Raw genomic sequence first — 14,877 nt, 5'->3', positions numbered from 1 at the left:
GACTCCAGGAAAAACAAAAGAAAAGCAGTCTCCGTGTGTAGGGAGCCCAGGAGGAGAGGACCCCACTTTCCCCAGATCTGACAGTTTAGTACAGCCTGTGCCCCATAACAACAGCCTGGCCAGCCACGGACAGCAGTGGTTCCACGGGAAGACCCTGCCCCACCACGCCATAGAGGCCGTGACGTCAGCAAACGCCGCCATGTTCACACAAAACCCCACAGAGATGCAGTTCCCATCCTGTATCCCTCACCGTCAGGTGACATGTACTCACAGTAACCCTCTGCTCTCCACTCTGGGGTGAGCCAGGTGGTCACGCCCCATTAACTTCTCAGCCACGAGGGCTTATGCGGTCTATTGCGTCGTGTAGCAAAATCCCCACAAATTCATAGCTTGAGGCCGCCGTTCACGGTCACTGTGTGCCTGCAGGTAGGCTGGGTGACTTGGGTGGCTGAACTTAGGAGGGCTTGCTCTGGGGTCAGTTGGCCACCGAGCTGGAAGCTGGTTTAGATGGGATGAGTCCACGTGACCCCGAAGATTAGCTCATGTTTAGGCTTTATTCCTTGGCGGGCTAGTCACCACTTGTCCTCTTGGGGAGGAAGGGGCTTTCAAGACCTCCTGAGGCCTCAGCTTGAAGTGGCTTACCACTGCTTTTGCTGTAGGATGTTAACCAACGGGAGCCATAACCTCCCTGCCCAGTCCCTGAGGCCTAGAGATGAGGGCTAGGGAACTCTTTGTGGCGGAAGTCCCAAGGTGACTTTGCTAAGGTTGTAGACCCCGTTAAAGGTGGTTATGGGTGCTGCCAACCTGCCACACCTGCTGTACCCAGTACTGTTCTCCTTACTCTGACCCGAGAAGAAGCAACTTAAGTAAGATTATATTTTGGTGCGTGTTTTGAAGCTGTAATCTATCAAGGCAGTGGCCACAGAATGAGGTTGCCTTCTCAAACCTCTGCACCGGACAGGAAACCAGCTAGGCTCTAAACCTCAAGACCTGCCACACAGAGAGACACTTGCTTCAGCTAGGCCCCATTGCCTGATGGTTGCAAATTCTCCTAAAATAGCATTACCAGGCAGGGACCAAGTCCTGTAACACGTGAGCCTGAAGTTGGCTGGTTTACCTCCAAACCACGACACTAGCCAACATTTTTCTTTTAATTGGTGGGCTTAGTCCAGTTTCAGACTTTAAAGGAATTCTTTCTGGTTGCACTTCCAAATTCCTAAGAAACTAGAGAGGTAGAGCATGCTTGTCACCCATCTGTAACCCTTCTCATCGAAAGCCCTTTTTGAGGCACCTGCTGTGCCAGGCCCCTTGCTCGGTAGAGTCTGTTTAAAATGTCCTCAGTTGCCTTAAGCGACTCAGCACAGAGAACCTGGACTATGACCAGAGTTGGGGGGCCAGCCGTGGACCTCCAGGGTGAATCTGGGGGGATTGGTCTTGAGTGGAGTTTTCCAGAGAAAGAAGGGGTGTGTATTCCAGGGGCCTTGAAGCTGGAAGGATGGCTGTGTTCACATGAAGAGGGGTATTCCTAGGCTGAAGGGAGTCTCACTGGCCCTCTTACGGAGTGTGGGCTTCATAGTGACAATGCATGGCATTGCTGGAAGGTTCGGGGAGAGTGATGGAGCCCCTTTACCTTCTGGGAAGAGTCTGGAGCAGCAGGGAGATATGGGAGTCAGGGTGGGAGCCAAAGCCAGGGAACCCCCCAGGAAACTCCCCCCAAAGGCATCTTTTAGAATAGCAGCTCCCATGACTCAATGTCTGCTGGCTTGTATCTGAACCCTTGGAGTTGCCCACTCGCTTATTGGAGGCAGGGTGAGGTGTGGCAGGGCACGAGAGTTTTGTCCTTTCTGCTCTCGGCTGACTTTATAACAGGTTAGCGTTTAAACTTCTGGCCCATTCCAGACACGACGCCTCTGGCCCTGGGAGACATTTGGCCTCCCTGGCCCTGCAAACGACATGCACATTCTGGGAAACAGCCTCTGGGTGGTTAGGGGAGAGAGAAGCATTCCCAGATGCTGTGTCCCAGGCCTTCCTTCTCTGGCTGCTTCCTGTATGATACAGCTTCGCCCTGCGCTAATCGCCAGGAGATTTTTGCTTGTTTGTTTGTTTGTTTTGGTTTGTTTTGTTTTATCTCTAACTCTTAAAAAAAAAAAAAAAAAAAAAGCTCGGGACCAGAAGTGGGTCAACCGTGTAAGATTTTTGAATGTTTGCATTTACAAGGTCTCCTGTGGCTAGGCTGAGACCAGACACTGAATACTTATGTTCACTGTGTGCCTTATACATATACCTGAGGTTAATTTTACAGGATAGTTTTAATACTGTTGTGTGTGATATGTTTCATGATGTGGAATTTTCTGCTTATGATGTCATATTGTTGCTCAGAAAGTTTCAAATTTTATAGTTTTGGGTTTTGGATCCTATGTTAGAATCTGAGATATCTGTATGAACCTAATCCCCAGATGAAAGATGTTTGGTTTGTATTATAGCTATACAATAGAATGAGTACCTGCAAGTCTATTCTCAATAAGCCAGGTAAGCGGGAGAGAGGTGAAGGACAGTCCTCTGTGCCTAGAATTCCAGTTCCTTACATGAGTAACAAGTGAGGAGTTTCATGAAATAGTTGGTTAATGAAGGAATGAGGGATTATATGTAATGATTGGTTAATGAGGAAACGATAAAGTCCTCATTAGGCAAATATCAGGATAATTATTTTCTGTAGCACAATCTACCAAGTGATGTTAAAATGACCGAAAATTTGAGATGCAGTAGGATATTTACAAAGCTTTTTCTTCCTTAAAGTGTGTATTAAAGGCACACCTTTAATCCCACCTTTAATCAGGAGGAAGGGGCAGGTGGATCTCTCCAAGGCCAGCCTGGTCTACAGAGTGAGTTCCAGGAAAGTGAGGGCTACACAGAGCAACAACAAAAAGAAAGAAGGAAGGAAGAAAAGAAAAGAAAAGAAAGAAGAGAAGAAAAGAGAAGGAAAGAAAAGAAAAGAAAGAAAAAAATTGAGGTTCTCTGGGCTGGAGAGATGGCTCAGTGGTTAAGAGCACTGGTTGCTCTTGCAAAGGACCTGAATTCAGTTCCCCGAACCCACGTGGCAGCCATCTGTAACTCAAATTCTACTACCGGCTTCCACAAATGCTGACACACATGCAAATACATAGGCAAAGCCTTTATGTGCATAAAATAAAATAAATCTCTAAAAAAATTCTTAAATTTTTAATCTATTTGAAACAGAGTTTCTTTAAGTCCTGGAACTCACTCCGTAGACCAGGCTGGCCTTGAACTCATAAAGATCCTCCTGCCTCTGCCTTCCCAGCACTGGGATTAAAGGCGTGTACCACCACTGCCTGGTGTAAAATAAACAAATCTTAAAAAAAAAAAAAAAAGAAAATAGTTCTTTGACGTTTTTCTACATGGATTCACTGTCATCTACGAATAAAGGTGATTCTCTCTCTCTGCCTTTTCTTTCATTTCCTTCACTTATTTGTGTGCATGTGAGTGTGTATCTGTGGAAACACGTGTGTATGGGGTTCAGGTCCTCAGGCATGATGGCTTGTTACCCACTGAGCCATCTTGCTTTACCTATTTCTGTTAACTCACGTGCCTTACAATGAGAGGGTACAATTTGCTGCTTTTTCATGCATTTGTTTAAGTTACATTTTATCTTCCATTAACTGCACTTCTTGGCTATGGCCAAGTTGTTGGCTAACTCCTCAATGATGGTTATGCCAGCCAGCCTTCTTTGTGACTGTCAGGAACAGCTGAAGGGCTAGAGAGAAGGCTCGGTGGTTAAGAGCACTGCTGTCGGGGAGGAGCCACAAAAGGGATTGTGGGAGAAAGGCTTCTTCCTTTCCTCTGGCAGCAGCCATCAGGTGAGCCAGGATGGGTGCATACAAATACATCCAGGAGCTATGGAGGAAGAAGAAAGTGATGCGCTTTCTCCTGAGGGTCCGCTGCTGGCAGTACCGCCAGCTGTCTGCGCTACACAGGGCTCCCCGCCCCACTCGGCCTGATAAGGCGCGAAGGCTGGGATACAAGGCCAAGCAAGGTTATGTTATTTACAGGATTCGTGTCCGCCGTGGTGGCCGCAAACGCCCAGTTCCTAAGGGTGCAACTTATGGCAAGCCTGTCCACCATGGTGTTAACCAGCTAAAATTTGCCCGAAGCCTTCAATCTGTTGCTGAGGAAGAGAGCTGGACGCCACTGCGGGGCTTTGAGAGTCCTGAATTCTTACTGGGTTGGTGAAGATTCCACATACAAATTTTTTGAGGTTATCCTCATTGATCCATTCCATAAAGCTATTAGAAGAAATCCTGACACCCAGGGGATCACCAAACCAGTCCACAAACACAGAGAGATGCGTGGTCTGACATCTGCTGGCCGCAAGAGCCGTGGCCTCGGAAAGGGCCACAAGTTCCACCACACTATTGGTGGCTCTCGCCGTGCAGCCTGGAGAAGGTGCAACACTCTCCAGCTCCACCGTTACCGCTAATACACGTAACGTTTGTAAAATTCATACCCAATAAACAATTTAGGACAAAAAAAAAAAGAGCACTGCTGTCTTGCAGAGGACCCTAGCTCAGTTCCTAGCACCACATGGTGCCGCTCAATCATCTATAGTTCCAGTCTCAGTGGATCTGTCACTCCTTGCTGAATTCCACAGACACCAGGCATGCACCTGGTACACAGACATGCATACATGCAGGCAGAACACTCAGGCACATAAAATCAACAAACTTTTCAAACCTACTAAAAGAATATGTGACACACCCAGCTCAGGGGGAAGGCTGCTCAGCGCAGTTCCACAGACCAGTGCATCATCCTTGGCTCTGTCAGTTCTGGGCCTGTGGAAGGCAGAACATCACGGTGGCAGGAGAGCTGACCCCCACTTCCTCAAGTTCCCACCATCTCACCAAGTAACATCCCAGCCGGAGACCAGCATTCAATACTTGAGCCCGTGGGGGATGCACCATGTTCAAACAACACAGAGGTTATTTCATTTTTTAATTTTTTCATTACTTTATTTATTCACTTTACATCCCGATCACAGCCCCCTCTCTCCTCTCCTCCCACTCCCACCTTTGCACTCCTTTTGTCCATTACCCCCTTCTCTTCTCCTCAGAGAAGGGGAGATCCCCCTTAGGTACCAACCCTCCCTGGCACAGCAAGTTGCAGCAAGAATAAGCTCATCCTCTCCCACTGAGGCTAGCCAAGGCCGCCCAGCTAGGGCAAAGGGATCCAAAGGGAGGCAGCAGAGTCAGAGACAGCCCCTGCTCCGATAGTTTGGAGACTTCCATGAAGATGAGGCTGCGCATCTGCTGCCTGTGTGTAGGGGCCTAAGTCCAGCCAGTGCCTGCTCTCTGGTTGGCGGTTCAGTCTCTGTGAGCCCTGTCTGCACACTTTGGAAGCTGTCCCTGGAAGATTCCTGGCTTCCCACCTTTCACTGGGTCAGATCTCACTCTCAAGGCAACCATGTGAAGAGCAAAGCCTTGAGGAGGTGATGTGGAGCTGCATAGAGCAAGGAGGTGGGCTGCTTTGGCTAAAGTTTAAAAAGCATTGCCTGACAGACACATGAGAAGGGGTTTCCTCTGGTTGAAATCAGCCTCTGGGCTTAGAAATTAAGAATCCACAAAAACGAACAAAACAAAAACCAGGAAGACAATTTTCTATAGAGGAATCAAAGATGCTACCTGGAAAATATTACCTGAGCAAGGAATGTGGTCCCAGTTACACCTTAGAATCACCTTGGAGAACAAACAAAAAAGCATCCTCCCTTAGACCTTGGTTCTAACTGGCCCACATAGGTCCCACGCAAAACTATCTTTTTAAAAGTTTCCCAGTGTTTAGCTTAGGGAGCAAACTCGTTCACACTTAAGCACTATTCAGTGGACATAAGCCGATACAGCTCATGGATCCAGGATCCTTGACTTCTCTTAAAATCAGAAGTGGTGGGGAGAACTTTCCAGGGCAAGGGGCTACTTTTATATGGAATAGCTTTTTCTGTGTACCAGTTCACTAACAGAAATGACAGTTTTGTGGAGGGCGGTTCCCAAAAGGTCAACATTCCCAGAGCCTCCGAGAACCACGCCAGTGACGTGATTGCTGTTTTGTGATGATGGCGCGGTTAATACGCTGGGGATGTTGAATCTCACCGTGGTGATCGTGCGGCCTACACTGGCCCTCGCTGTCTCTAGTCATTGACGATGGGTTAATGGTGGTGTCTACTCTTCTTCATGGCTGCCTGTAATTTTGTGTGGCCTAAAAGATGACAAATCACCCGTAGCAGCAACTTCAGGAAGGAAGGGTTTCTTTTGACTCACAGTCTGAGAGATACAGTCATGGCAGAGGAGGCAGGGCAGGGTCTCAGTCAAGGATATTGGTTTGGTTTCTGTTTACTGAGAAATCACCATGACTCAACGCAACAAACTTGCCTACAACCGATCTGAAGGAGACCCTCAACTGAGGATCCTTCTTAGATGACGCTAGCTTGTGTCAAGTTGGCAAAACAAAACAAAAACAAAACGTAAACATACACCAGCAGAGTCAGGAAGCAGAAAGGAAACAGGAAGTGGGGCCTAATAGTAAAACCTCAAGATCCTGCGAGTGCTCTTAACTCACTGGTTAGGAGCACGGGTGTGCCAGAGGACTTGAGTTTGATTCCAGCACCCACAATAGCCACCCATAACTCCAGCTCCAAGGGAATCTGACTCCTTTGGCCTCTAAGGTCACCTGCACACACGTGCAGACCCACATGCATCCACAGAAATAAAGTCACCAGGTGTGGCGGCGCAGACCTTTAATACAAGTACTTGGGACGCAGAGGCAGAGAGATTTCTGTGGGTTCAAGGCCAGCTTGGGCTACATCGCAAGACCCTGCCTCAAAAACAGACAGATTTAAAAAATCTGAAAACAAATGACTCCAAGACCCGGGTTCAGCGGCTCACTTCCTCCAGCAAAGCCCAGCCTCGAATCACGACCTTCTCAAATTGAGCCACCAGCCGGGGACTAGGTGTTCAAACAACACAGGCTTTTGCGTATTCAGGCTCCCACCCCAACATCCCTGCCTTTCTGATGTGTGACTGGGGTTGTTGAGCTTTGAGATTTCAGACCCGGAGCTGATGCTGGCTTTCGAAAATTGGGAGTGTTGACCTGAGCAAGAGGCCTGGGTCAGCCACTGTACTGTGGGTTCTCTCTCTCTCTCTCTCTGTTCCCGTGTCCCCAGCTCTGCCTCCATCTGGCTCTTCACTGCATCTGTGCTGTCAATTTCTAAGAGAAGGATGATTTATTTTGGCCGATGTTTTCAGCCAATGGTGTCCCGGCTCTGCCGCTGAGGCAGTATCATGTGGAGGTGTGGTGGAGTGGAGATGCTCACCTCCGGGTGACCAGGAAGCAGAGCAGAATGGGGTGGAGGTGGGGTTGGGATGAGGCGAAACTGCCAAAGACCCACCTCGCCTGCAAGTGACCTACCTACTCCAACAAGGCCCTGCCCCTGAAAGCTGCCACAACCTCTTAATAATTGCATCAGGTTATGATTCCATCCCTGGAGCAAGCCACTGAGGAGGCCACAGCCCTTCTGGTTCATTCTTGAAAAACAACGGTGCAGTCTTGCATTAGAGATACAGGTACTCTAGCTGGGGGCCGCATAAGGGGACACTTCATATCCAAACCAGAGCAGCCTGAGTTCCCAGCATGGCTGCTATCACCATTACTTCTAAAAACACACCTGTGTCCTGACTCATTTTCGCCACATTGGCCCAAGATCTAAACTTGCATGACAGGGAAAAGGAATTCGACTGTCACTTTTTGCAAACTTGAATTTCACAGACGGGAAACAGCGGGTGTGAAAGGCTGGCGCACTAGAGCACAGCGGGACACCGTTCTGATGTCACGTCACGGGGCAGGTCTCTGAGGAGGCGGTCACTGTCCTCACTGGTTGCAAGCCTGAAGCCTGAAGCGCACAGAGAGATTCATGTGCTCCCAGCCTGGGACTCGTGAGACCCAGCCTGAGACTCGGGGAGGCCCTGAAGTCTCTCATCAGGAAACGTTGGACAGAGAATGCAGGAGTAATGTGAGATGAGAAGGATTCTTCCGTGAGACTCTGACTGCAGGCCGGGGTCTTGACCTCTGACTCTGCAGTCCAGTACCAGGGATGTGATCCCGGATGAGTTTGTGCCATCCTGAGCCCCAGCTCCCTCACCAGTAAGGTGGAGATAAGAACGTTTCTGTTGTGGGCTGAGGAATAGCGTTTGCTGGGTGTATGCATCCTGACTTCTGTCCTTATTGTAAAGCAAACAAAAGAAAACAAACAACACAAAAGCAGAACAGAACATCTGTTTCCTGGAGTTGTTCAGAGATTTGGATACTGAATGTGACGTTCCTCAAATTGCCCAAGAAATCTGGGTCTCCTTGTTGTGATCATTATTCCCATGACCGTCAGTGTGGACCAACACTCCTGAGCAGACTGAGTCACAGTCCTTATACTTAGGTCTGCAAAAAGTACTTGGACTGGGCTGAGGCTGGACCTGGGTGGGGAGGCAGAGTGCTTGCCTAGATTGCTTTAGGTCCTTGCTTTTATCACCAACATCCCCCAAACCAGGTGTGGTCACATGAGTCTATAATCCCAACGCTTGGAAAGCAAAGGCAGGAAGCTCAAATTAAAGGTCATTGTTGGCTACAAAGCAAGCTTGAAACCAGCCTGAAGCCCCGGACCTACCTCTGGAAGACAAATTAAACTTCATTATTTAAAGCCTAGCCACTAAATGGTCCAGTCCGCTCCTTTCACTTGACACACATTTTAGAAGAACGCTTTCTAGAACTTCTTTGCTGAAGGGCCTCGGCGGTCCTAGCTAAAAGAAGCCACATCAAAACATGTTTATGTAGTTTTGGGGGTCTCAACTGTATAGAGACTGCAGGTATCACATTCTTTAGCAAACAATGCAACCCAAAGAATAGTTGATTAATATGACCCAGAGAATACAAACATTTGTTAAATGCTTCAACTCACTGTTTTAATCTTGAAATTTGAGCTGTCTTTGCTCTAGCGGAAAGGGGACTTAGGTCCTTGTGTGTTTTGACATAGCTGGTGTGCCGGGGGATAATGTTTATCAGGTGCGTCCTCCTTGGTTAGCAGCGGTGTTTGGGGGTGATTGGGGTGATTGAGGTGCCGGCTGTAAGCTGCTGTTTTCAGGCTCAGACTTCTCTCTGCTGACCGAACACCGACATCCTTTTCTTCTTGAGCCTCTGAGGCAGGAAGCCTAGCTTCTAGAAGGGCAGGCCCTGCTTGTATCCAAACAACAAACCAAAAAGACGTTCAACCATGCCAAATCCCTTGATGTCCCCAATCTATTTTCTCAGTTTCTCTTGGAATATGAAAGCTTGAAATATCTGTGCAGGAAATGTGTGTCCCCCTGGTGCTGGTCCTGCAGAGGTCACTGAGAAACATCATCCCTTTTAGAGTGAGCCCCACTTTGTGACAAGGTGTCCTACATTTAGAGTGCATAGCAAACATAAGCACTGGTGTCTCCCTCTTCCTGCATCTCCCAGAGTGTGCCTGTCTCTGGGCGCCCTTCCATGGGACATACAAACACAGCTGCTTTTCCAAGGCTTCCTGGGGCATACCACTATTCCTTAGATTCTGCCTCTCCCCTGGGCCCTTCCCAGTATGTGTCTTTTGCTCATTCTTTACATGTTCTCCATACCTGCCGTGTTCACCCAAGGAAGACTCTGCATTTATCAATGCGCACATGTGCATGCAGTTCCCAGGGCGGCCAGAAGAGCGCACTGAAACCTCTGATGCTTGAGTTCCAGATGGTTGTGAGTTGCCATGGATGCTGGGAACCGATCCCTGGTCCTCTACAAGAGCAGCAGGTGCTCTTACTTGCTGAGCCCTCTCTCCAGCTCAGCCCTCACACTACTTAGACAAGAGGACACTTTGAAATGAGAGTTTAAAACTGACTGGTTTGGGGCAGGGTGGTGGTAGTGTACCCTTTAATTCTAGCACTTGAAAGGCGAATCTCTGTGAGTTCGAGGCCAGCCTAGTCTACAGCCAAGGACAGCCAAGGCTACACAGAAAAACGCAAAAGGCTGGTTGTTTTGTTTTGGGACCGTCTTGCTCTGTTGCTCAGGCTGACTTTAACACCTGTGCTCAAGTGATCCTCCTGCCTCAGCTCCCTCAGGAGTAGAGATTACACACACTGTGTGTATGCCTGTGTGGTTTTAGTGTATGTGTCTGCCTTATGGTTTCTAGTACGGTGATAAAACACCATGACCAAAAAAGCAACCTGGGGAGGAAAGGGCTTATTTCACTTCCACCTCTACGTCACAGTCCATCAACAGAGGAAGTGAGGGGGAAACTCAGGGTGGCACTCTAGATCGAGCACTCGTGCCGAGACCATGGAGGGGTGCTGCTTACTGGCTTGCTCACCAACGCTTTCTCAGCTTACTTTCTCATATCGTCCAGGACTGTTTGCCCAGGGGTTGCACCCACTAGGATGACTCACATCAATCATCAACCAAGAAAATGCTCTGCAGGCTTTTCCACAGGCCGATCTGCTGTAGGCATCTTCTCAGCGGAGTTTTCCTCCTCCAAAGTGACGCTAGCCCGGGTGTCAGGTTGACATAAAAACTAGTCAGCCCAACTCCCACGTGCTTTGTGGAGGCCAGAGGATGTTGAGTGTTCTATTCTAGCACGCTCTGCCTTCTTCTCTTGAAATGGGGTCTTCTGCTGAACCCAGAGGCAGCCCAGCAGTCAGCAATCCCGTCTGTGCCCCGCACAGGGTGGGGTTACACGCTCATGTCCATACCTGGCCTTTTATGCGGTGATTTGAATTTAAGAAGTCATGTTAACACAGCAAGTGTTATTACTCACTAAGCCATCTCCCCAGCTGCCAAGACTGAGGCTGTTTCTCTGAGGGGTATGTATGGTCTAGGCAGAGGCGTGCCTGTCCCTGGCTCTTCGCCAGGCCCATGGAGTGGGTATAATAAGATAGGATGGCTGCTCTTACTGGAGGACAGACGAGCATGCCATCGAGTTAGCCGGAGATTTGACCTCTGGCCATTTGCGGGGAGATGGTTCGTGCCGCTGTACCGAGACCACTTGGTAGGAGACAGTGCCGAAAGAGACTGTTGGCTGCCTTATGCCGGGGGGAGTCATGGGCCCTGGGGCGCCTGTCGGGAAACAAGTGTTTCCCGTGTGCAAACAGGTCCAGGCTCTGCTGCCGCCTCCCTCAAGCGAGCACTTCTGCCTCTCAGCACAGTGGAGTGCGGAGTTGCTGTGAGCGACTGTCCTCTGTCTTAGGGAGTTCAGCTGTGTCCCTTTGCAAAATGATTGTCCCAGCTGGACCTGCTGACTGATTACAGCACCCACAGAGACCTGAGTAGCCAGCGACCTCCTTCTCCTAGCTGTACCTAACTTTGCCTTAATTGCACAAGGCACTGGGGATGGGCTAGAGTATAGAAGACAGGGTCTGGTCTCTGTGGCTACTCAGTTCTCATCCATACTGGGTAAAGGCTTTCCAGGGGTGAGGTTGGGAGGCGTGCCCCCAACCTGTGCTCTGTAAGGAAGACCAATAAACTCCAATGGTGCCCCAAAGTCAACTTTTGGCAGAATTGTGCCTCACTTGTCATTGGGACCTTAGGAAACGGGGTTGACTTCTTTCTTGTCTCTCGCTGGGAAGGAATCTCGGCAGCAGGGGTGTAGCTCAGAGTGGAGCGAGCACCCTGGAGCATCTTCCCTGAAGTCCCGAGGAAATCTAACCTCCCGAGAATCTGGCTGCCGATCCCAGGGAGCCCCTTGGCACATCTCTTGGAACATCCAGTGGGGAGCAGAGGCAGGTCTTCACTGTGTAGACTCTCCACCTCCTGAGCATACCTGAAAGCTGGCCTTCCCTCCTTCCCTGCCTGACTCTTCCTGCTCCCCACTCCTGCTTCCTGGTGCCGCTTCCTAAATCTATGCCTGTTTCCAAGCCCTGTCTCAAAGCTCCCTTTCCAGGGTAGCCAGATTAAGGCAGCGTCTTGCTCATAGCTCCAGACACAGACCTTTTCCCAGGGGCTCCCACCAGGCCCAGCTTTCTCCCTGGGTGCTCCTTCCCCACTTCAGCAGAATAAGCCACTGCCCGGAGCACGCTGGGCTAGCCTCCTTCCCCAAGCCTCCAGAGGGTGGGCCAGGGATGAGCATTTCTCAGCAGCCTCCCCTCCCTGGCCCTTCCAGGGGGCCGAGTGCTGCTCCTGCCTTCCCAGGCTTAGCTGAATATTTTGGCACTACACATTTCATGTTCACAAACTCTGGAAGAGGAAAGAGGTGATTTTTTGTTTGTTTGTTTGTTTATTCTATTCTTCCTCCTGAATTTTTTTGCTTTAGGCAAATTGCTGTCACTGGCAAAACAAACAGCTCCCCCACTCCGCCCCCACTCCACAAAAATCCCCTCAGGTTCTATCACAGCAGTCAAAGCCAGTCTTCTGCCGAAGTAAAGATACTGGGAAAGGTGAGGCTCAGGTATCAGAGGCCCGGCCAGCACAGGCTTGCTTCCCCTCCAGGCTGGCTGGGCTTGAGTATCTGTAGTGACAGCAGAGGCAGGGCTTCTCTGAAGAGTCCATCCGGTTCTGCTCCTCTTCCTGCCTCCCCCAACCATTCCCCTTATTTTTGTCATCATCAGACTACCTGTTGGGGAGGAAAGGAGCGTGCCAGGAAAGTGCTTTTTCTGTGGTTGGGAAATGTACTGTCTGCAGACGCCCGCAGGGGTCCACGTGGGAATAGATGAATGGCAGGTGGTCCAGCCTTCTCCTCCCTCAGAGTCCCTAGTTTCCCCTGAGCCTCTCACCCCTTTCTCCCCTGGGTGAGCCTTCTGCCTCCTGGCCCTGAGTGAGGGCACGTCACCCTCCTTTCACTGTGCCTGGCCTAGCTCTTATGTGGTTCTCCACCACACCAGCCTGCTGGCCACAGTTACCCCAGGAAAGTTCTCCAGAACTCCAGTAGCTCTCAGAGAAACAGCCACTCCCACTGGGCAGATGGCTGAGCTCTTAAGAGCCCTTGCTTCAAGCTGGGTGTGGTGGCGCACACCTTCGATCCCAGCACTCGGGAGGCAGAGGCAGGTGGATCTCTGTGAGTTTGAGGCCAGCCCGCTCTACAGAGCAAGTTCCAGGACAGCCAGGACAACATAGAGAAACCATGTCTTGAAAATCCAACCAAATCAATAAATACATAACCTGCTGCCATAAACAGACAAATAAATAAACAACTTGCTGCCACCAGATGCTCAACCACCACTCCAGCTCCAGAGGAGCTGGATGTTGGCATCTTCTGGTCTCTGTGAGCACTGCACAGGCACAGGACACATGCATACACTCAGGCACACACATAGACATAAAACAAACAGATCTTAAAACAACACCAACACCAACAACAACCTCTTCCTATGGCCCTATTTCCGTTTCTACTCCAGGACGCACACCTGGTCACCAACTTTAGAAGCTCTTTGGGACTTTTCTTCCCCACAGCGCTTCCTTCTGTAAGCCTCCTGGTTTGGCTAGTTACTGAACTGCATGGTTCTGCCAGTCCCGGGGTTCGGGCCGTTTGGGTGCCTGCAGGCTCCGTTGCCTGCTCTGAGGTGTCTGAGGTGTGGTTAACCTGTGTTATCTGACACCCTTTCCCCCATCCAGCACAGCCCCTCTCCCTTGCCAGTTTGCTTAGCTCTCAAAACCCGGTGCCTTCCGGCAGCCAAGCTGTCCTGCCCAGGAACGCTGTTCATGCAGTTTTGTCGTCTACAGATCCCAGACTCGAGAAGTAGGCGATCAGGCTTTTAACAAGATCATAAAAACCCGTAAGTAGGGGGGACGGAGGGATGAAGGCTGCCTTCGTAACTGAGTGCGGGTGGCGCATGCCTGGTAGACCCGCTGCGCCTGAGAATCAAGTCCTCCGAAGGGCTCCAGGGAGGGTGGCTGCCTCCTTTGTGGTCTTCTTTTTGAAAAATCGCCTGGAAAGGCTTATCTTACACGAGTAGGTGTTTCGCCTGCCTGTGTGCACCACATGTATGCAGTGCCCGAGGCGGCCAGAAGAGGGCACTAGATCCCCTAGGAGTGGAGTTGAGGGCTTTGGGCACTGTCCTGCGGGTGCTGAGAATTGAACCGGGTCTGCCTGAGCAGCAAGCGCTCTGAACTGCCTACACGAACGCTTTTCCTCGCCGTGCAGTCTCTCTTCTGCTGCTGCTGCTGCTGCTGCGAGGTTTCCCCACAGAAGGAATCACTGTTAACCTCTCGCAATCTTTTCTCGTTGCTCTCTCGAGCGACCGAATTTTTTGAGTGTTGATTTTACCCAACACGCCGGTAAACATTTGCTTACGGAAAGAGTGGAGGCCACGTGACGTTTCTGCAGTTCTTCCCTCGGAACAACAACCCGCGGAAACCAGTGTCCCAAGGCTTGGGAATGGCAAGGCTTTGCTCTGGCCCTCACGCTTGGCCCGGTAATGCCACCTTCCCTGGGGGGGAAAAAAAGAACGAAACTGTGGCCTGAGATCTCGTGTCTAATGCCAGGTCTGCTACCGGGGTGACCTCAGGGACGGGCCCGGCGTTAGTTCCTGGGCATCGCTGCGTGCCTCTCCACCAGTGTGGTTTGCCTCCAGGTGAAGGGCTGCGTGGACGGTGGGTGTGTGGCCCCGGGGTGAGATCTGGGGTAGGGCGGGACTGCGAAACCGGGAAGGCTTCCTGGAGGAGGGGTGGATGGGGAGCGCTGAGGTCGGGGTGAGGATGAGAGCTGCAGGGTGGGGAGCGGGTGCTGGGGAGGGCGCGCACGGAACAGGGTTCGGGGAGCTGCCCGGGAGGGCCGGCGAGGGGCGGCCGGGAGGGTCGGGGCGCAGAGCGGCCGCTCCTCCTCCCGGGAGG

General features: G+C 50.7%; 2 protein-coding genes across 2 annotated transcripts in view; both read left to right on the top strand.

Moving 5' to 3' along the window:
• The first annotated feature begins 3,846 nt into the window (after window positions 1-3,846).
• On the top strand, window positions 3,847-4,543 carry LOC129669465 (60S ribosomal protein L15-like). The gene is given in 2 exon segments (XM_055597734.1): window positions 3,847-4,191; window positions 4,193-4,543. Coding segments are annotated over 2 exon segments (609 nt in total). The 5' UTR covers window positions 3,847-3,885; the 3' UTR covers window positions 4,496-4,543.
• A 9,897-nt stretch (window positions 4,544-14,440) lies between these two features.
• Cgnl1 (cingulin like 1) overlaps window positions 14,441-14,877 on the top strand; it is a 148,796-nt gene continuing 148,359 nt past the window's right edge. The window contains exon 1 of the mRNA XM_055598179.1: window positions 14,441-14,459. The gene's annotated coding sequence lies outside the window, so the exon portion shown is untranslated. The remainder of the gene's footprint in view (window positions 14,460-14,877) is intronic.

The sequence above is a fragment of the Psammomys obesus genome, unplaced genomic scaffold (genome assembly GCF_907164565.1).
Source record: "Psammomys obesus unplaced genomic scaffold, mPsaObe1.curated_primary_1811, whole genome shotgun sequence".
NCBI lineage: Eukaryota > Metazoa > Chordata > Mammalia > Rodentia > Muridae > Psammomys > Psammomys obesus.
The sequence above is the reverse complement of the archived record's forward strand: the minus strand, read 5'-3'. Positions and strand labels throughout refer to the sequence as shown.